Raw genomic sequence first — 21775 nt, forward strand, 5'->3', positions numbered from 1 at the left:
TCGAACCGAAGATCCTTTCTAAGACATACTATTTAACTTATTTAATTTAGATAATTATTATCTTATATATATATATACATATAGCCATAATAATATATATTATCTATAATTATAAATATAAATATAAATATAAATACAAATATAATCCGAGAACATCACTGTGAGTATAACTTTCACATATACAAATAAATCGTACTTTTCAAGTGCCATGGGTATAACTTTGACATATTCAAAGAAGGGTTTATCATCTATCATTTAACATGACCACACAAATTTTCCTACACACACAACATTTTGTGGGGCCCGCAGCAAAAAAAAAAAAAATTCGGCACGCAAAACAAATCTCTATAACATAACACAATCACTTTTCCTACAACATAACTCTTATAAAACCCTTCAAAGAATCGTACTTTACTTTTACAAAAAAAAAAAAAAATCGTACTTTTCAAGTTTTCTAACGGATGGCTATTGGGTTCATATATATATATATGTGTGTGTGTGTGTGGGTTTTATAATTTCATGTTGAAGGAGAATTAAAATCTCATGTTGTAGAGATAAAAAGTATGTGGGATCCATGTGTTAGAAAATATTATATGTAGGACCCATGTCATCACGGAAATCGAAAGGTGTGTAGAAAAATTGTAATTCTCATGTTAAATGCGAATTATAAAACCCTATATATATATATATATATATATATATATGTGTATGTAAACAATTTGGATATCGTGGATCCAGAAAAACATTACTGTATTGACTAATAGGGAACGATTTCTTGTACAAAAGGTGCAGAATTTTTAGTTTGAATGCACGCAAATCAATTCTCATTAACAGTAACATATACGAAACATTATAACCAATTTATAGATTTACAAAGGGGATAGTTAAGTTTACCTTGGATTCTTTTGAAAACTGAAAAATGAGAGCTTGAGAGATTGAGAAGGCACCCAAATCCTTCAACAATGGGTTCTCTTTCAACAAGACTAGTTCTCCTTTAACAAGACTAGAGCTTTAATGGTTGGGTGGTGTTTCAATGGAGGAGAAAAGGATAAAATGAAAACTTTGGAGAAGAAGGCTAAGACTCCAAGAAACTCCAAAGGGAAGCCACACTCAGCTGTTGAGTTTCTTTAAAAAAAACCTAGGGTTTTGATCCCCTTTTCTATTTATATTGTCACTTAAGTTAAACTAACAATATTAGTTTAATTAGTTCCGCTTTTCGTTTAGCTCCAAAATTTTGGATTCTTAACCTAGATATTTTTCTAGGAATTTTCATATATTTATTTTATTTTTTCGCAACACTTTTTTGGTACGCGTTTTTCTCGCTGACAGTATTAGTTCTGACACCAGTTCTCATTATTTTGACTTCAAACTTGATATTCCACTCCTAAATGTTAATCTAGGAATATTCATCCGAAAAGCGACTTTCAGCATTCATAATCACTTTCTCTATTTATTTAAGCCTTCTCATAATTATTAAGGTCAATTATGGAATTATTTCCTAATTTCACATATTTAATTAATTATTTTTCTTAATTAACGGTGCGGGTTCTTACAACTTCTAAATTATCAATTCATCTATATATAAGCACATAGTCTTTAGATGCTTAAAGGGATAACATCTTTTTATTTGCAGTCTTTTCAGTGGTCTAAATCCGAATTTCTCTTATATTTCCTTAATATTATAATGGTAAATGCAATGTCAGGTCTTGTGTAGACTTGAGCATACAATAGGATTCCAACCAAAGCAAAAGGTATATTCTTTATTTGTTCCTGCTTGGATCATTATTTGCGCATTGGTCCAAATTAAACATGTCATCCTTACTAATTAGAGGTGTTGAACCCTAGGTTACAAGGACTAAAGCATTTGAGTTTTGGTGATAATAAAGCACGTACAAGCTCAACATGATTACACAACTTGGAGAATAGTGTAACAAGTCCCAAATGGTGTTAGAAGACTGTTGGGTGTGAACTTATTGGTTGCTTAGATGTTCATTTGAAGGACGTTCCCTTAATTCAGTTCATCAAGAGAAAACACATTCGTTCTCTCGACTTCAACCCAAGTGCGCAAGTGCACGCATCAAGTAATAAATGGGACTATTAATGCCCAGATTATCATTCCCACGAGGATAGATCTCTTAATAATACCTTAAGCTATTTTATAAAGAATTAAAAATAAAAAGAAAAGACAGTATTTAAACTATTTGGTTGTCTGTCCCTACTATCTTAACAACGTTCCTAAAGGATAGTAGGTTCAGTCTGACTTCAAACAACTCCTCGTGTCATTATATGTGAAATCCTTCTTGATGAGAGAAGGAACGACAATATTTATTGGAGATTTGATGTTGTTGTCACAAGATTTGACAAAGAAAATAATAATAGCATAATGATGGGACGTAAATTCGTTCCCATCTAAGCCCATTGTGATGGCAAAATACCACACATTCTCTCATATGATGAGCAACTTCGGCATGAAAATCACTTGTTTTACACATTTATGACAAAAACACGGTGGGGGAACGGATGCTAACGTATTCCTTTAAAATATATTAAAAAGGAAACGGACTGAGACGCATTTAATGCACCTGCTCCACTCATTTAATGCTTCTGTACACTTTGCAAGTGACATAAGGTTAAAGTCTTCTAAAAGCAGAGGCGGTGCACCAAATGAGAAGCTGGAAACGTGAAGAGCAGAGAATCAAGAGTTCTCATTGGCTGAAAAGGAAAGCAAAGCATGGGAGGGACTGCAAACAACGGCTAATCATCATCAAATCCTGTTTCATCCAGCAATTTGCGCAATCTTCACGCTCTGCTGCCACCATCCCGTCCCCTCAGTCAAGCAACTAGCTCCAACGGATTTACAACAGTGCCACTCCTCTTCCATCTATAAATAGGACCACCCCCCACACAAAAACACCATCGAATCCTGGAGGGTTTGAAGTCCGAAAGGAAGAGATCACCTAGTAGTAGTAGTTAGTAACTTAGTTTTATTTTAAGTTGTAACTATAGTTAAGTGACAACCCATCTCTGTTCTCTGTATCGACCCTTAAGACTCCTCACGAGCATCAACCCATCTTTCTCCATTTTCTGTTTCTTTTGTAAACTGTCTTTTCAATTAATATAAGTGCTTTTCTCTTCGTTCCATTCGTTATCTCTTAATTGAATCTCGGGTCTATGGGATTTCAGTTGGGAATAATTTTGTTTAAACTATCAGCCATGAGCTGAACTATCTGTGGAACGGGTGAACTGTGAAACTCTTAAAGAACTGTTTTCAAAACTCTTGACTGAAGCTTTTTGTATTTCTTTGGCTAAGTAAGCTATATTCATTGTGTAGCAATGGAGATTGGGCACATACTGAGAAAGGAACTTCCATAAGGAATTGATTTCAGACAGCTTAGCCATTGGGGGAAGGTAGTGTTATGGCAAAAGCACTACTAGTCACCTTAGGAATAAGGGGCCAACTCGTCCATTTTAAGGTTATGTTCTAAGTACCTGTTGGAGTCAAGGGAGCCATAGGAATATGGAAACTTGTGAGCCATCTAGTCCATGAGCTGAGGAATCAGAGTTGGTAGACAAGAAACTGGGACAAAGCCAAAAAGTGCTAAGTCTTGAGCAGAGAAAACATCCCCTTTAAGAGTGGAGCAGTAAATCCGTTCCTTTTGTTAAACTGTTTTAGCCACCACCATGTTGTCTCTTGATTATAGTTATTTCTGTTTTAGTAGTTTTTACTTTATTTAATCTTGCACTTATAAAACCCCAATGATTATTATCTCACCTTCTTCTAAACAGGAAGGATCACATACATAACGCAGTGAGCAATTGTTTGTCACCAGATTGAACCTACTGTTCCTGAGGAACGTTGTCAAGACAGTAGGGAACGTTTGACCAGACGGTTCATTTACTAACTTTTCTTCTCATCTTCATTCTTTATAAAATAGTATAAGACATAATTAGGACTCTCTCCTCGTGGGAACAATAATTTGGGCACTAATACTCCCTTTATTACTTGATGTGTGCACTTGCGCACTTGGGTTGGAACTAAGGGAACGAATCTGTGTTCTGCAAGAACAGAGGAACGTACCCTATCAGAACTTACATTTTTCCACCATCAGCAAACCACCCAACACATAACAATATTTAAGAGACAACAATATGGATGGATAAAAACAATTTTTAACACAAGGAACAGATCCACTGTTCCATTCTTAAATAGCTATGTTCTCAACGTAAAACTTAACCCTTCTGAATTTGTTCAGGTCTTTTCACTGCCAACTCTTATTCCTTAGCTCATGGACTTTAATGTCTCACAAGTTTCCATATTCCTATGGCTCCCTTGACTCCAACAGTTACTAAGTTCAGAACCTTCAGTGAACGAGGTGGTTCCTTATTCCCAAGGCAACCAGTAGTGTTGTTTTCACAACACTACTTTCCTCCTCTGATTAAGCTGTCTGAAATATCTTCCTTATGGAAGTTCCTTTCTCAGTATTAGTTCAATTTCCATTGATACGCAATGAATATAGCACACTTAATCACATATATACAAAAGCTTCAGTACATGAGTTTTGAAAATAGTTCTTTAAGAACTTCACAACTTTTCTGTTCCACAAATAACTTAGCACATGGCTATAACAATAAACATAATTATTCCATACCAAAATCCCATAGACTCGAGATTCAGTTCAGAGATAACGAATGAAAGAGAAGAGAAATAACAACTTTTATAAATAAGAAACAAGTTAGGTTACAAAAAAATAAAATGGAGAAGTATGGTTGTTGCTCGTGAGGAGCCTCAAGTGGGTGATACAGAATAGAGGAAAAGTTGTTGTCAGTTAACTACTGCTAAAATTATACAACTGAAAAGTAAAAACTACAATTGAAACTAAGTGAATTTTTTTTAAGGAATTCGAAGATTTCTTCGTGTTGGAACGTCATATTTATAGGCCAGAAGAGTTATAGAAACACTGGTAATTTCCCTTGAGTTGTTTTCTTGACTGCATGAAAGGGGCGATGTGAACAGTGCGAAAAGGGACGGAAGTTGCTGGATAGGACACTTATTGTTGAGATTTGTCTTTCCTTCTGCACTTCTCATGCTTTGCTTTCCTCTTGGCCAATGGGAACTCTTTATTCTCTGTTGTACACGTTTCTTCCTACTTGATTGTTGTACCTCTTTGTGCTTTATGGAAGCTTCTTTCAACGTTTCCTGTAAAGTGGTAAGAGAGATTGAGTTAGTGGAGCATGTGTATTTAATGTTCCAATTTGTTCCCCTTTTTCTTATATTTCTCAAATGATTACCTCATCATCCGTTCCCCACTGTGTTTTTGTCGCAAAGATATAAACACATATTTTTAATGCAAAAGTTGCTCATCAGATGAGGGAGCGGATGGTGTTTTATCATCAAAATGAGCTTAAATGGGAACAAATTTTTGTCCCATCAAATACCCCAAAACTAAACTGTTGGTTGTCCTCAAACAACTCAGAAATAGTGGTTAGGCTGCTAAATTTCAAAGAAAAATTCACATCCGAAACTTAACCAATGAGTAATCATAATCACATTCAAAAATGAATTACTATCCATAGATGGGAAGTAGAAAGAATTTGTTCCAAGGTAAGTGAAGGTCGTTAATCTTCTGTCTCACTATCACTCATGGTTAGAGTTTCTCTGTCCATTCCTAGATGTGATTCTTCAAACTTGCTTATCTGCTGCTTTCCTAAAAGGTATGTATAAGGTGAGGAAGGGTCTTGGGTCAAGGAACTTTTACATTACTTCTCTGTTGAAATTTGGACTCTTTTGTTGAGGAAAAGTTTTTCTTTGTTTTCTATCTTCTTTTCTTCCTTTGAAGGAATCTTGTCTGCTATTTTCTTCTGAATTCTTTTGAATGGTTGTTCCCACTTTTTTTTCTTTGTCTTCTTGTCCTTGCTACTCATTTTGATGTTGTTCCTTGACCTTTGTAGTTTGACCTGGTGGGTTGTATGGGTGTATGTGGGTGTGTTGATGGATGTATTGGATGGAAGTGTTTGCTGTGATTGTGGTGTGATGAGTGTTTGGTGGTTGATCCTTGTCTTTTGAATTCACATGTTCCTCTGCAGTACTTACAACATCAAAGCAAGTTTAGAAGTTTCATTGTGGTTACACCTTAAGAACGCTCTCATGAGTAAGTATTTGGCATTTTTCGTTCCTCACCAGCTAGTTCACACAAATCAGCATCCTTCAAAAAAATGAAGATTAAATTCACTTCTCTTTCTCTACTTCTAGAATTCAAAGTAAGAATACAATTATTACTCACTGGTTTTATGTTTCATGCCATTATTTATTTAAACTTGCACAACCACAATACTATAATTGAAATGTTTGCTCCAAATAGTTTGAATTTTTCATTAAGCAAAAAGGGATTATTCTATTCAATTTTTTTTAAGTGAAATAATAACTTTTGGGTGTGTGTGGTTATTGAACCACCCCAAAACTACGCTCCTGCCACAGAACGTATTTCAGTTATTTGGATTAGAGGTGAACATCAGACGTTCCCTCTCTTTTTGGGAGCTCTGTGGTTAAGTTTAACCACCCCAAAACATTGTTCTTGTTAGAGAACAACGGTAACCACTAGGCTACCTCCCAGTCAGCACTTAATTTAATGTCTTTAGCTAGACATGTTACTTACCTCTCAGTTGGACTCAGAAAGAGGGATAGTTTCCTCTTTTTCGTTGAATGAATCATCAGCATATAGCTTTAGTCTTTGCCCATTAACCTTGAGGAACGACCATGTTATGCTCCTTGGATTTCAAAAGCTCCATTTCCTACATCTTGAACAATCTGGTATGGACCAGTCCATCTTGATTTGGGCTTTTCTGGGAACAGCTTGAGTCTGGAATTGAACAATAAAACTTTCTGGCCAATTTTTAGCTCTCTGTTCCTAATTCTTTTATCATGCCACTTTTTCATCTTTTCTTTGTACAACTTGTGATTTTTATACGTGTTTCCCCTAAATTCTTTTATTCCTCAAGATGTAGCAGCCTCTTTTCTCCTATTGCCTTCTCATCTATGTTAAGTGCATACACTTCCCAATATGCTTTGTGTTCTAACTCTAAGGGAAGGTGACAAGCTTTGCCAAATATCAGTCTATAGGGGGAACATCCAAGTGGTGTTCTGTAAGCTGTTCTGTAAGCCCATAATGCCTCATCTAATTTGAGAGACCAGTCTTTCCTAAAAGGGTTGACAACCTTCTCTAGAATCCTCTTAACCTCTCGGTTAGAGACTTCGATGAGTCCACTAGTTTGTGGAAGATATGGAGTTGCAACTTTGTGTCTGACTCCATATTTCTCTAATAATCTCTCAAATTGGTGGCTAATGAAATATTTTCCACCATCACTGATAATACAACGAGGTGTTCCATATCTTGTCAAAATGTTTTTCTTGAAAAACTTTATTACCACCTTGGCATCATTAGTGGGTAGAGCAACAGCTTCTACCCACTTGCTTACATAATCTACAGCCATTAATATGAATTTGTTCCCACAAGAAGGTGGAAATGACCCCATGAAATCAATGCCCCTCACATCAAATAATTCAACTTCTAAAATGGGAATAAGGGGCATTTTATTTTGTTTGGTTAAGTTACCTTCTCTTTGGCATTTATCACATTGTTTAGCATATTGAAGTGCATCTTTAAAAAGAGTTGGCCAATAAAAACCTGATTGTAGTATTTTGGATGCAGTTCTGATTCCTCTAAGGTGGCCTCCATATGGAGAAGAATGACAGTGAAAGAGGATTTGAGGTTGCTCTTCTTCCGGAACGCACCTCCTTATCATTTGGTCTGAACATCTTTTGAATAGCAGAGGTTCATCCCAGAGGTAGCTCCTGCAATCATGAAAGAACTTATTTTTCTGCATCATGTTAGCTTTATAGGGTTCTAATCCTGCTGCAAGAAAGTTAGATATATCAGCAAACCAAGGAACGTCCTTGTCATGGATAACAAACAATTGTTCATCAAGGAACGTCTCCTTGATGGGTAATCCAACTTCAGTGTGTTCCAATCTGGATAAGTGATCTGCAATTCAATTTTCACATTCTTTTCTCTCCTTGATTTCCATATTGAACTCTTGTAGCAGTAGAATCCATCTTATTAAACGTGGTTTTGCCTCTTTCTTGGCAAACATGTATCTGAGAGCTGCAAGGTCAGTATGAATAGTGACTTTTGATCCTAAAATGTATGGCCTGAACTTTTCGCAGGTATATACTACAGCCAGTAGCTTCTTTTCAGTGACTGTGTAATTCACTTGAGCTTCATTTAAAGTTTTGCTGGCATAGTATTTGCAACGAAAGAGCTTGTCCTTCCTCTGACCCAGAACTACCCTAATAGCTTGATCACTTGCATCACACATTAACTCGAAAGGTAAGTTCCAGTCCGGAGGTTGAATAACAGGGGTAGTAACTAACTTGCTTTTTAAAGCTTCAAAAGCTTTCAAACAATCAGAGTTGAATTCAAATTTAACATCTTTTTCAAGCAGATGACATAGGGGTCTAGCTACTTTGGAGAAGTCTTTAATGAATCTTCTCTAGAAACCTGCATGCCCAAGAAATGATCTGAGAGTTTTAACACTGACAGGGGGTGGCATCTTTGCTATTGCTTATACCTTAGCCTGGTCTACTTCTAATCCGTTCCTGGAGATTTTATGTCCTAAGGCAATTCCTTCTTTGACTATAAAGTTGCATTTCTCCCAGTTAAGAACTAAATTAGAAGATAGGCATATTTGCAAGACTTCTTCCAAGTTAACCAGACAGTGATCATATGACGTTCCCAAAACTGAGAAGTCATCCATGAAAACTTCCACTCCTTCACCTATTAAATCAGAAAAAATAGAAAATATAAACCTTTGGAACGTTGCTGGTGCATTGCATAACCCAAAAGGCATCTTTTTGAAAGCAAATATTCCGTAGGGACATGTGAAAGTGGTTTTGTGTTGATCTTCTGGTGCTAGAGCAATTTGGTTATATGCAGAATAACCATCAAGAAAACAGAAATACTCCTTACCTGTTAGGTGATCTAACATCTGATCTGTGAAAGGAAGTTGAAAGTGCTCTTTCCTTGTGGCAGTATTGAGTTTTCTATAGTCCTGGCAAATTCTTCATCCTGTGACTTTTCTAACAGGGATCTGCTCATTTTTCGCGTTTAGCTCCACAGTTATGCCCCCCTTTTTGGGAACACATTGAACATGACTTACCCAATTGCTATCCGAAATAGGATATATGATTCCTGCATCTAACCTCTTGATGACTTCCTTTCTCACCACCTCTTTCATGATAGGATTCAATCTCCTTTAATGTTCTAGTGAAAATCTGTTAGGGTCAGTCCATAATATTTTGTGCATGCAAAAAGAGGGACTGATACTTTTAAGATCTGCTATGGTCCAACCAATAGCTCATTGATACTTTTTCAGTTTGATGATCAATAGTTCTTCATGTTCCTTGCTGAGGAGTGGGGAGATGATAACAGGAAGGGTGTTGTCGTTCCCCAAATATGCATATTTTAAATGTTGGGGGATCGGCTTCAATTCTAGATGATGAGGCTGCTCTGCAGACGGTCTTTTGACTTATTTTTCTTTTTCAGTCCTCTGAAAGGGTTCAGGTCTTCTTTCTTGTAGATAAGGAATTTGTTCCTCCTATTGTGAACTATTTTCTTTTTCTGATTCTTCATCATTTGAATTCAAGTTGGCGTGGTTACCTAACACGGTAATCACAGAGCATTCTTCCAAATCTTCTTTTTCATCATGAAACTCCATTGCCTTCAGGACATTGAATTTAATTTCATCATCGTGTACTCTTATGGTGAGTTCCCTTTTTCTATACATTGATGACAGCTCCTCCAGTTGCAAGGAACGATCTTCCTAAAATGATGGAAACACCAACATCAGCTTCATAGTCCAGTATGATGAAATCAGCAGGAAAAATGAACCTGTCTACTTTGACCAACAAATCTTCCATTTTTCCCTCAGGCTTGACAATGTATCTATCTGCCATTTATAGTGTTACATTTGTGGGTTTTGATGGTCTAGTAGCTAATTGTTTGAAAACTGAGGAATGCATTAAATTGATGCTTGCCCCAAATCACACAAGGCTTTGCCTTGGTAAGTATTTCCTATTATACAGGGAATGGTGAAACTTCCAGGATCTTGTAGCTTTGGTGGAAGTTTGCCCAAATACTTGCAGCTTTCTTGTGTCATGGTCACAGTTTCATATTCTTATATTCCTATCTTTTTGGAGAGAACATCTTTCATGAACTTGACATACTTGGGCATTTGTTCTAGTGCTTCCACCAAAGGTATGTTGATATGAAGCTGCTTTAGGATGCTCAAAAATTTTTTGAACTGCTTGTCATCCTGCTGCTTCTTCGTTCTTTGAGGGAATGGAATTTTAGCTGGTATTTGTTTATTCTGTTGTGGTTTAGTTGCTTGACTCCTTTCAACTTGGTTTTGTCCACCAGCTAGATTCTCTTTTCAGTTCTTTGATTTTCTTCACCAGCTGCTTGCCTTGGTTGTTGATGTGCAATACTTGGAGATTCCTCCACTGGTTCGTCATGTTCCTCTTCAATGTTTATGGTTGTGGCTTTGGGAGTGGTTGACGTTTGTGTAGCAATTCTCCCAGTTCTGGAAGGGATTTTGAGGGAACGTCAGTGTCTCCTGGTAGTTTGCTGGGTGTTCTGGTGTTGAGGCTAGCAGCTATCTGTCCCAAATGGGACTCAATATTTCTGACAACAGCATCGCTCCTAGTAACATATTCCTTGACATAATTTTCAAAGGTACTGATGCGTTATTCTTCTCTGGGGAATGGAGCATTGTTGGGTCTTCTTTGTGGATCATATGCTCTATTTCCCCCATTGATGCCCTGTTGCTGCTGATTGTTGTATGGTCTTTGATTTATGGGTGGCCTCCATTGAGGATTATGGTTCTGATCCTTCTGTATGGTTCCTCCAGAATTTTGATTGTTGTTGCGTCCATCATATTGAGTGTCTCTTGCCTGATTGAAGTATTTGTTTCCAAAATTTTCAGCATAGCATACCAAGGTTGTGGATGGACAATCTGTTGAATCATGATGATCATCACATGCTGAGCATGGTTCATTCTCAGATGCTGTGAGTTGTAAGACTTCCACTCTTGGTTGTTCCTTGTCAGCTTTCAGATTCTTTACTTCATTCATTAGTGCAGCCAGTTGGGCTTCCATGGCAGTTTGTTTATCCAGTTCTAGTATGTCTGGCTTCCTGACTGGATTCATCCTCTCTAGTGGCCATTGGAGACATCTTTTTGCAGTGCCTTCTATAATTTCATATCTGGATTCAAGAGTTCCTGTGAAAAAATATCCTCCTGTAGCAAAGTCTAAATGTGATTGAGAAGTATGGTTAATTCCCTTATAAAGAGATTGTAAAATCCTCCATTTTTTTACCCCATGGTTAGGACATTTTCTGATAATGTTCTTATACATCTTCTGTGCTTCATAGACATTCTCTCTATAAAACATTCTGAAGTTAGAGAGCTCTGCTCTAACATCAACTTGACAAGACATAGGGAGAAATCTCTCTATGAACTTGTTAGAGAGTTCTTCCCATGAGTGTATGGATCCTGGGATAAGGGATTTCATCCATATTTTGGCTTTGAGCCCAGAGAGTAAGGGAACAGCCTCATTCTCATACTCTCTTCTGTCACACCTTCTATTCTAAAATTATCACAGATATCTTGAAAGTTGTTAAGGTGTGTGTAAGTATCTTCTGCAGGAAGTCCATTAAAAACTCCAGCCTCTTTAATCATATTAAACATGATATGTTTTAGCTCGAAGTTGGGAGCTACAACAGGAGGGAGGATTACTCCTCTCTCTGGTCTGTTCCTTGAAGGAGCAGCCACAACTCTGAAATTTTATTCCAAAGGAATCTTTTCATTATTGTTGTTATTATGATCAGCCATGTTTGATTCAAAAATATTTTCTCTGAGATCTCTTCTTCTCCTATGAAAAGTGCATTCTGGTTCAGGATCAAAGAAGAACTCAGGTATTTCAGTAAAATTATGAGAATCAGCTTCAAATTCTTCACTCATAAACCATAAAACATATACAGTATAATCAACAGAGTATATAACAAAGAATAATGAATGATGTATAAACAAGGTATGAAAAAAACAATTTAAGGACAAAATTTAATGTAACTATCCCCAGCAACGGCGCCAAAAACTTGTTGGGTGTGAACTTGTTGGTTGCTTAGATGTTCATTTGAAGGACATTTCCTTAATTCAGTTCATCAAGAGAAAACATATTTGTTCTCTTGACTTCAACCTAAGTGCGCAAGTGCACGTATCAAGTAATAAATGAGACTATTAATGCTCATATTATCGTTCCCACGAGGATAGAACTCTAAATAATACCGTAAACTATTTTATAAAGAATTAAAAATGAAAAAAATGACAGTATTTGAACTATTTGGTCGTCCGTTACCTACTATCTTGACAACGTTTCTCAAGGATAGTAGGTTCAGTCTGACTTCAAACAACTCATCGCGTCGTTATATATGAAATCCTTCATGATGAGAGAAGGAACGACAATATTCATTGGAGATTTGATGTTGTTGTCACAAGATTTAATAAAGAAAAAATAGCATAACAATATTTAAGAGACAACAATATGGATGGATAAAAACAGTTTTTAACACAAGGAACGGATCCACTGTTTCATTCTTAAATAGTTATATTCTCAACTTAAGACTTAATCCTTCTGAATTTGTTTAGGTCTTTTCACTGCCAACCCTGATTCCTTAGCCCATGGACTTTAATGGCTCACAAGTTTCCATATTCCTATGGGCTCCCTTGACTCCAACAGTTACTAAGTTAAAAACTTTCAGTGAACGAGGTGGTTCCTTATTCCTAAGGCAACTAGTAGTGTTGTTTTCACAACACTACTTTCCTCCTCTGATTAAGCTGTCTGAAATTTCTTCCTTATGAAAGTTCCTTTCTCAGTATGAGTTCAATTTCCATTGATACGCAATGAATATAGCACACTTAATCACAGATATACAAAAGCTTCAGTACATGAGTTTTGAAAGTAGTTCTTTAAGAACTTCACAGCTTTTCTGTTCCACAAATAACTTAGCCCATGGCTATAACAATAAACATAATTATTCCAAACTGAAATCCCATAGACCCGAGATTCAGTTCAGAGATAACGAATGGAAGAGAAGAGAAATAACAACTTTTATAAATAAGAAACAAGTTAGGTTACAACAAAATAAAATGGAGAAGTATGGTTGTTGCTCGTGAGGAGTCTCAAGTGTGTGATACAGAATAGAGGAGAAGTTTTTGTCACTTAACTACTGCTAAAACTATACAACTGAAAAGTAAAAACTACAATTGAAACTAAGTGATCTCTTCTTAAAGAATTCGATGGTTTCTTCGTGTTGGAACGTCCTATTTATAGGCCAGAAGAGTGATGGCAACACTGGTAATTTCCCTTGAGTTGTTTGCTTGACATCATGAAAGGGGCGGTGTGAACAGTGCACAAGAGGGACACAAGTTGCTGGATGGGACACTTATTGTTGAGATTTATCTTTCCTTCTGCACTTCCCATGCTTTGTTTTCCTCTTGGCCAATGGAAACTCTTTATTCTTTGTTGTACGCATTTCTTCCTTCTTGATTGTTGTACCTCTTTGTGCTTTATGGAAGCTTCTTTCAACGTTTCCTGCAAAGTGGTCAGAGAGATTGAGTTAGTGGAGCAGGTGTATTTAATGTTCCAATTCGTTCCCTTTTTTCTTATATTTCTCAAATGATTACCTCATCATCCGTTCTCCATTGTGTTTTTGTCACAACGATATAAACACATGTTTTTAAAGCAAAAGTTGCTCATCAGATGAAGGAACGAATGGTATTTTACCATCAAAATGGGCTTAGATAGGAACGAATTTTCGTCACATCAAAGGCCAAGACCACATGCAAAAGTGAAGGGATAGGTCAAAGTGCAAAAGTTAACCCCCAAGTCAAAGCTTTCAACTTAAACAATGCTCTTAAAGGCTCAAAGCATGAAAACTAATGAATTCAAGTGAAGATAAAGACTTATATAGTCTCTCATAGTTAGAAATATAGTTTTAAGTTTAGACACTTATAGAATGAGGAGTATTGAGCTCTATCTTAAAGAAATACATCATAAGTCATGAACTTGTATTTTAAGAACATTCATACTTGAATCATTCATTCAAGACCACACACATGGAGAGTTGTTAAATTGATGTTAGGAACATCCATACATGTATGCAAAGTCATTAGGAATCACTTAAAAGTGATAGGAATCACAAACAGTGAAATAAATGGTGCATCTGTGCTGTAATAATCGATTGACACATAATCATGTAATATATTACATGATGTAATCGATTACAAGGATGGTGTAATCGATTACATGGTGTTTTGAAGGTCTAATCGATTACACATTTGTGATATAATCAATTAAATGATCATACCAAATTGCTTAAACACTAAGCCAATAACCCAAATTGGTGTCCAACGGCTGTAATGGCTAGTAACTCGATTATACACCTATATAAACATAAACTTAGGGTTTCTAATCAGTTTTTAGCAAAGCAAAATGCAGATACACTTAGAATTCAAGATTATCCCTCATTTAGGCTTATTTTTTATACTTTAAGAGAAAATCTCAATATCTTTCTATTCTTCATCTTTTTCTCTGATTTCTTTTGTAATTGTGAACGTAAAGAGGTGACTTTATATTTGTTTTGAGAGATTCGATTGCTCTAATTTTGAATTAGATCAATTGGAGTGATCCTATAGGGTTATAGGTTGAGTTTGGTCAAGGGTGATCAAAGATCTTGTAGAATTCCAATTGTATATCAGCTTCTCAGGCATCGGTTAGAAGTTCTGAGCTTAATGAATTGATGACCTCAACTTTGATGTAGCTTTCTAGTGGTTTGAGAGTTAACCAAGATAAATTATGGTGCTTTCTCTTCCTTTATTTCATCTCTTATATTTGTGCTGCTCTATCTCTGTTTGTGACGTTATTTGGATTACGTTGATTATGCTTTTGGGTTGGGAAATGTTCAATTATAGTTCTACCATGTTTTTATAAGACCGCTAGAGAGATATGGAAAGCGGTAGAAATTACCCGTGAAGTTACTAATGAGGTCTAAACAAAATGCACTTGCTAGAGAGTTTGAAACTTTTGAAATACTTGATGATAAAAGTGTTTATGATTTTGCAAAAGCAATTTACTCATATTATTACAAGGTTGAATGATTTAGGTATCCATTACAATGATAAGCAACTAGTCATCAAGATCTTTACATACATGACAAAGGAGTGAGATGCCAAAGTTTTGGCCGTTTATGAATCCAAAGACTTAAACACAATGTAAATTGTCACTCTCTTTGGAAATCTCCAAGAATATTATTTTGAGATGAAGAGACATGCTTTGAAAGACCAATCCAATGGAAGTCTCTTCAAAAAAAGTTCTGAGAGACTTTTTCGTTCTCAAATTTTGTCCCAAACTGAAGTTGCAATGGAAATTGGCTAATTTGCAATGAAAATCGCACATCGCAAAATCTGTATTTTCTAGTAGTGGCTATTAAGTTGGTGGTGGATGTGTTTCAGAATCCTTGCAAGGTTAAGAATATTAATCAATCAGTTATCTGCCTCATTCCTAAAGAGGAGCATCCAGATTCGATAAAGAAGTTGAGACTTATTAGTTCATGTAATATCATCTTCAAAGCCATTAGTAAGATCATTGCCAATATACTGAAACCTCATACGGACGCTTTGATCATGCCCAATCAAAGCAGTTTCTTAAAAGGGAGGCATAATTATGACAACATAAGCATCACCCAGGAGATTATGCATTCAATGAGAACCAAGAAGGGTAAAGTGTGTTGGATGGCTATCAAAGTGGACTTGGAGAAGGCCTATGACAGGGTGAATTGGGCTTTTCTTCATCAAACTCTTGAGGAGGCAAGGATGCACCAGGGTACAATGAAGCTGATCATGGAAGGGGTCTCATCGGTTACTATGAGCATACTTTGGGATAGTTATACTACTGATAAGTTCATTCCTAGTAGAAGAATAAGGCAGGGGGGATACGCTTTCACCTTATCACTTTGTTTTATGCATAAAGAGATTAGCTCAGTTGATTTTAAAAGCAACAAAGAGAAAAACAATGGCAGCCTATCGTGTTAAGGAAAAAGGGTCCCCTCATTTCCCATTTATTTTTTGCAGATGATTTAATGTTATTTGCTAAAACCTCTATTGTTCAAGCTAAGTTAATAAGTGATATCCTTGGCTGTTTTTGTGAGTCTTCTGGGCAAAAAGTGAGCAATGATAAAACCCAAATTTTTTTCTCTTGGAACATAAACTATAATAGAGTAGTTGAGATAGTCCAAGTCATGGGTAGATATCTTAGCATCCCTATGCTCAATGATAGGGTTAGACCCCATCGTTTAACTATATTCTTCAGTGTATTGATAGCAGACTCAAAAATTGGAAAAGAGCAACATTATCCTTTGCGGGTAGAGTGACACTTGTCCAATCAGTTTTGTCTATGATTCCTTGTTATTCGATGCAAACCTTCCTCCTTTCATCATTTACCTGTGCTGAGATTGAGAGAAAGTCGAGATCTTTCCTTTGGAAGTCTTGTAGAGAGAAGAGGAAGATACATTTTATGGCTTGGGAAGAGGTTTGGCAACCTAAGAAGATGGGGTATTGGTCTAAGAAGAATGAAAGATACTAACCAAGCCTTCCTAATAAAGATCGGTCACAGACTGTTAACTCATAGGAACAACCTTTGGTCTCGTGTTCTCAAAAATAAATATGGCATGAGGGACAAGCTAATTCCTATGATTAGTGCTAAACCTCAAGCTCCGATCTTTGGAAGGGAATATCTCGTGTTTGGCCGAAAGTTATTGAAGGGTCCATGATTCAGCTTGGAAATCGGCTACAAACTAACTTCTGGAAGGACAATTGGTTGCCTTGGAATGGCCAAGTGGTTGTGAAGGATACAATGCAACTTCCTGAGGCAACTCATGATTGGTCGGTGAGGAATCTCGTCAATGCGCATGGAAGTTGGGATTGGAGTATCCTTTATCAACTTGTCTCATTTGATACTTGTGCTCTCATCGTTAACATCTTTCCCCCTCAATAACTTATCGGTGAGGAGTGCATTTTTTGGAATCTTATCGGTGATGGTAATTTCTCAGTCAAGTCTGCTTATCAGTTGTTAGTTGGTAGGGATTCTAGCTAAGTCAACTCGGATGTGGAGAGTGCTTGGTCTTGGAAAGGCTCCAAATGCATCCAAGTGTTCTTATTGTTGGCAAGGTCTTTGTGAACCAGATGGAGCTCTCTGCGAGCAAGGTCTCCAAGCTTCTGAGAAGGAGGAGAGGCTCATATGTTGGAAATTCCCCGAAGAAGATTGGTGCAAGCTCAATTTGAATGACTCCTGTCTTAACTGAGGTAGGATCTCTAGCTGTGGAGGGGTGGTCAGGAATGCTTCGGGCAGATGGCTAGCTGGGTTCTGTAGGAACTTAGGGATGGGATCTTCTACTAGAGCGAAACTTTGGGATTTTGTTTGCTGTATTGAGGTTGCATAGAACATGTGATTAAGAAAATCATGGATTGAAGGTGACTCCAAAGTGGCCATGTGCCTCATTGAGAAAGGTTGTGGTAGGAAGCATTCTTTGGCTCCCTTGATCCATCGAATCCAAAATATCCTGGGAAGGCAATAGAACTGTAAACTAAGCCATACTTGTTGGGAAGGTAATATGGCATCAGATAGATTAGCTAACAAGGGAGGGTTGCTGCTTGACTGGGACTTGCATGTTATGCTTGAACTCCCTATTGATTGCAACTTGCTGTTGAGTAGGGACACACGATGGGCGTGATTAGCCCCAGAATCTCTATTGTTGTTTAGTTTTCATTCCAGTATTTTTAAAAATAAAAATAACATGGTTACAATAAAGCTAGATAGCTAGTTAAAATTAATCTGAAGCTGACGATATGTTTTGTAATTTTAAAAACGTTTATACCAAATAATATTATTAATTTATTTCATTTTGTTATTACATTGTCTTAGATAATTTTGATGCCTCTATGTTAAAAAAAACAAACAAACTAGTAATTAATCATGGACAGTTTGATACTTTGATCATGAAATTTTTTTTATCTTTGTTGGCATCTAGCTTTATTTGGACGGTACGATTCGATGCATTATTCTAAAAGACATTTCAGTTTTACTGTTCTGAACCACACGATGTCCGATTCAGAGAGAATAGTGATCCAACGTAGGTATTGGACTGTCAGAATTACCAAAACCGAATTAATGCATCTACCTTTCACTAACTCGACACTTTTCTTAAAAGTGTATCTCTGTTAGTGTAAAAGAAGCTCAGGTATTCTACCAAACCATAATAATGAGAATTAAGTAGGTGGAGTAAAAAAAAATATTCGATATTTTTTTTAGTATTTATTTTCGGGAGAGATTTAAGTTCTTAATATCAAGATTTGTCCTAATTGAAAGATTAGAATATCTCAAAAAAAAAAAAATTAAGTATTCTGGAAAATAACAAATAATAAATAAATATAAATTAAGTTACAGGCTTACTTTGGTATAGTCTCACATGATGAAATGAGCATAAAGCCTAAAAAAATCGCCATTATATATAATAAATGTAGGGTGTTATTAATCTCATGTTAAAGGAGATAAGTTATCGTATGTCATAGAGATAAATATATGAGTCTCATCACCTGAAAAAAAGAAAAAAGAAAAAGAAAAAGACTGCACAATTATAAAAAGGTGTGTAGAAAAAAAACTAATATTATATAAGGAAAAATATTTGTCATTTTAAATGACATAACACTCTGTCCTTTTGAGAGAGAGACAGACACAAAAAAAAAATTTATTTAAATTTTAAATTAAAAAAATCACCTATTTTCTCTCTCTCATGATTTCTATTTTTTCTGTGTCTATCTCTTTTTTAAAATGAAATAACTTATGTAATTTGAAATACCAAACACCAAACTCTATTATATAACATGAGAATAATTTTTTCAATAAATGTATATCAAACGGTCCATATGTGATCATGATCATGGTCACCATAAATTTAAAATAATATATAAAACCGACAGGGAAAGTGAACCAACAGAAAGGTAGGATTAATAAGTAACTGAAAAAGCAATAAAACCAAAGAAAAAGCAAACTGAGAACATAGAATTATCCCGTTCTGACTCCATCTTATGCAAGACGGAGAAAAAGGAACCAAACAAAAAGTAAAAGGTTTAAAAAAAAAAAAACACATTGACTAGTCCGAAACCATCTCAATCAAAAACATCTACATCATCATCGTAAAACGTTGTCGTACACCTGCTTGGTCATGAACGTCAAGGTAGCTAGCTAGTTGCTTTTGTCATTTTTTTTTTCTTTCAGTTATTAATGGATTATGGCTGTCATCATGTCGTTCAACGCTCTCATCTTGTAAAGTCGTGAACGAGACTCGTTGTTCTGTCTGCAACGTTAAGTCTCCAAGACAGAAAAGGAACACCATTCTCTGAGTCTCTATCGGAATCATGAACCTGCGAGTGTGCGTACCACGAATTGTTGTTCTGGTAGCTATAACCGTCGTGAGCCACGGCTGTTGTTGCGGCGGCGGCGGCTGCAGCGCTGGCTCTTCTCTCTTCCTTCTTGAATCTAATCCCACAAGCATTGCATAGTGACTGCAATTCAATTCAGATACAACCCAATCTTTAAATAATACATTTAACATAAATTATAAAATGCAATAAAAAATGTAGCTTAATTAGTGCACGGAAACTAAATAGGTAGTGGAAGGACCTCATTTTAAAAAACAGAAATTCGTTTGAATATACGAGGCTTTAAAAAAGTTATATAATGTAACAATTTATAGTTTTTGAAAAAAAAAAAATATTTATTTATTTTTACCTTTGGGCCACGAGGACCATTCCTCCAAAGGGGTGTGGAAGTGGTATCGCAATTAGCGCAACGACGAGCGAGGAGAGGATCATTGTGGTTGTTGTTGTTGTTGTTACCATTGCTTCCTTTGTTGGATTTGTTTTGAGATTGTGGGTTGTGTTTTGATTGCAATATATCCCAGCAAAAATTGGTGACGGAAGATCGACGGTCATGGCGGGTTCGTTTCTCTTCGTCTTCAGTTAAACGTGTGGATGGGGTTCCAAGGGAGAGCGTGCAGTCCACGGAAGAAGAAGAGGGCGTGAAGGAATACACGTCGGATTCATAATCATCGTAGGGATTTTGATTGGGCATGGAGAATAGCATAGGGTAAGAATTGGTTTGGCCATGAAACATACCGCATGTGCACGTTCCCGTCACGTGCCCCTGAGAGCTACTGCAACAACGATGCATCATTGGTTGATATTTTCTTCCTCTTCTTCTCTATGATTATGCAACAAAAAAACGTTTTCTTCCAAATGAAGATAGCAAAATGGATGTGAAAGGTTAGGGAGGAAGAATGATAGTAAAAAAGTAGACTCAGAAATAATAAAACGTTTGAAATGTAAAGAGAACTTAGAAGGAAGAGAGTGAGGGAGAAATGAGAAGTGGGTGTTGTCAGGTAGCTTTATAAGCTAATAAAATGGCGAAATACCAGTCAGCACCTGCAGTCCACGTTGTCGATAACTGCAAATGAAATTCTTTTCTTTTTAATTTTTATTCTTTTATTTTTATTTTTGGAGGCAGGAATGAGAGCGAGCTATAAATAAAACTATAAAGAGATAAATAGAGTGGAACCCACTGGCTGTGTTATAAGGAAAGAGAAAGTGTTCTATTAAGTGAGAAGAAATCAAGGGGAAGACTGAGTTATGCAGTCAATGAGTCAGAGAGTGAATGTGGTGGTGGTAGGGTACGACCCAAGTGTTTTGAGAGTTTTTCTTCCAGCGTAACTGTTTGTTACTGTGCTTGAAATTTTCAGTTGCATAATTTCAATTTATAATAGTAAAAGAGTGGAGTGAAGTGAAGTGGTAACATAGGAAGAGGGGAGAGTTAGTGCGAGGAGAGTTTGGTCATTGGGTAGTCAAAAGTGGCCACGTGACAGTGGGAACAGTCTTCCATGGATATGCCTTCTCCGATCACGAGGCTTTTATTAGTCTCAAACCCAATACATCAAAAAAAGGCCTCTGTCTCTGTATCCGTATCTCTGCCACTGCCCAAGGAAAATGGAAAATGGAAAATGGAATAGTTTCCTTCCCGTTAATACTTATTCTCACGCTCCCCTCTCTCCACTTCCCAACCACGCTCTAATCCCAATGTTGCTACAATTAAAACTCTACACCTGCACCTGTTATATTCCGATATATTAATCGTATAATATTTCTCATGTTAATAGAAGGTAAAATACACAGATGTACAAAAAAAAAAAAAAAAAAAAAAAAAGTAAAATACACATATATAAAAATATATTGAGGTTGGAACAGAATTTTTTGATATCTTATTTGAGAGTTATTAGATAAAAAAAATAACGACTCTGATTTGTAAGTATGTAATACTATTAATTTTTTTATCTAATGACTCTCAGACGAAGTGTTAAAGAATCCTACTTCGTTGAGCTTATATTTTTCTTATTTTTATGTTTGTATAAAAAATAATTTTATCTCTTATAATTAAAAAATATTAAATTCTATATTAATTACCATAACTTTGATATTTTGAACAGCTTTATCTCTCTCTCACGTTAATTTTGTGGTGAAGTCGTGAAGGTGGATACAAAGCATTTATCTGTATTAGAAT

At 36.2% G+C, this 21775-nt stretch overlaps 1 protein-coding gene across 1 annotated transcript; it reads right to left on the reverse strand.

The window, feature by feature from the left end:
• Positions 1-19482: 19482 nt before the first annotated feature.
• On the reverse strand, positions 19483-20398 carry LOC133304907 (GATA transcription factor 18-like). The gene is made up of 2 exons (XM_061504990.1): positions 19955-20398; positions 19483-19728 (listed from the first exon to the last, which is right to left on the reverse strand). The coding sequence occupies exons 1-2, from the start codon at positions 20396-20398 to the stop codon at positions 19483-19485; spliced, it is 690 nt and encodes a 229-aa protein (XP_061360974.1).
• Between the last annotated feature and the right edge of the window lie 1377 nt (positions 20399-21775).

Source organism: Gastrolobium bilobum, unplaced genomic scaffold (assembly GCF_033153095.1).
Source record: "Gastrolobium bilobum isolate Gb01-03AN ecotype WA unplaced genomic scaffold, APGP_CSIRO_Gbil_v1 utg12541, whole genome shotgun sequence".
Lineage (NCBI taxonomy): Eukaryota > Viridiplantae > Streptophyta > Magnoliopsida > Fabales > Fabaceae > Gastrolobium > Gastrolobium bilobum.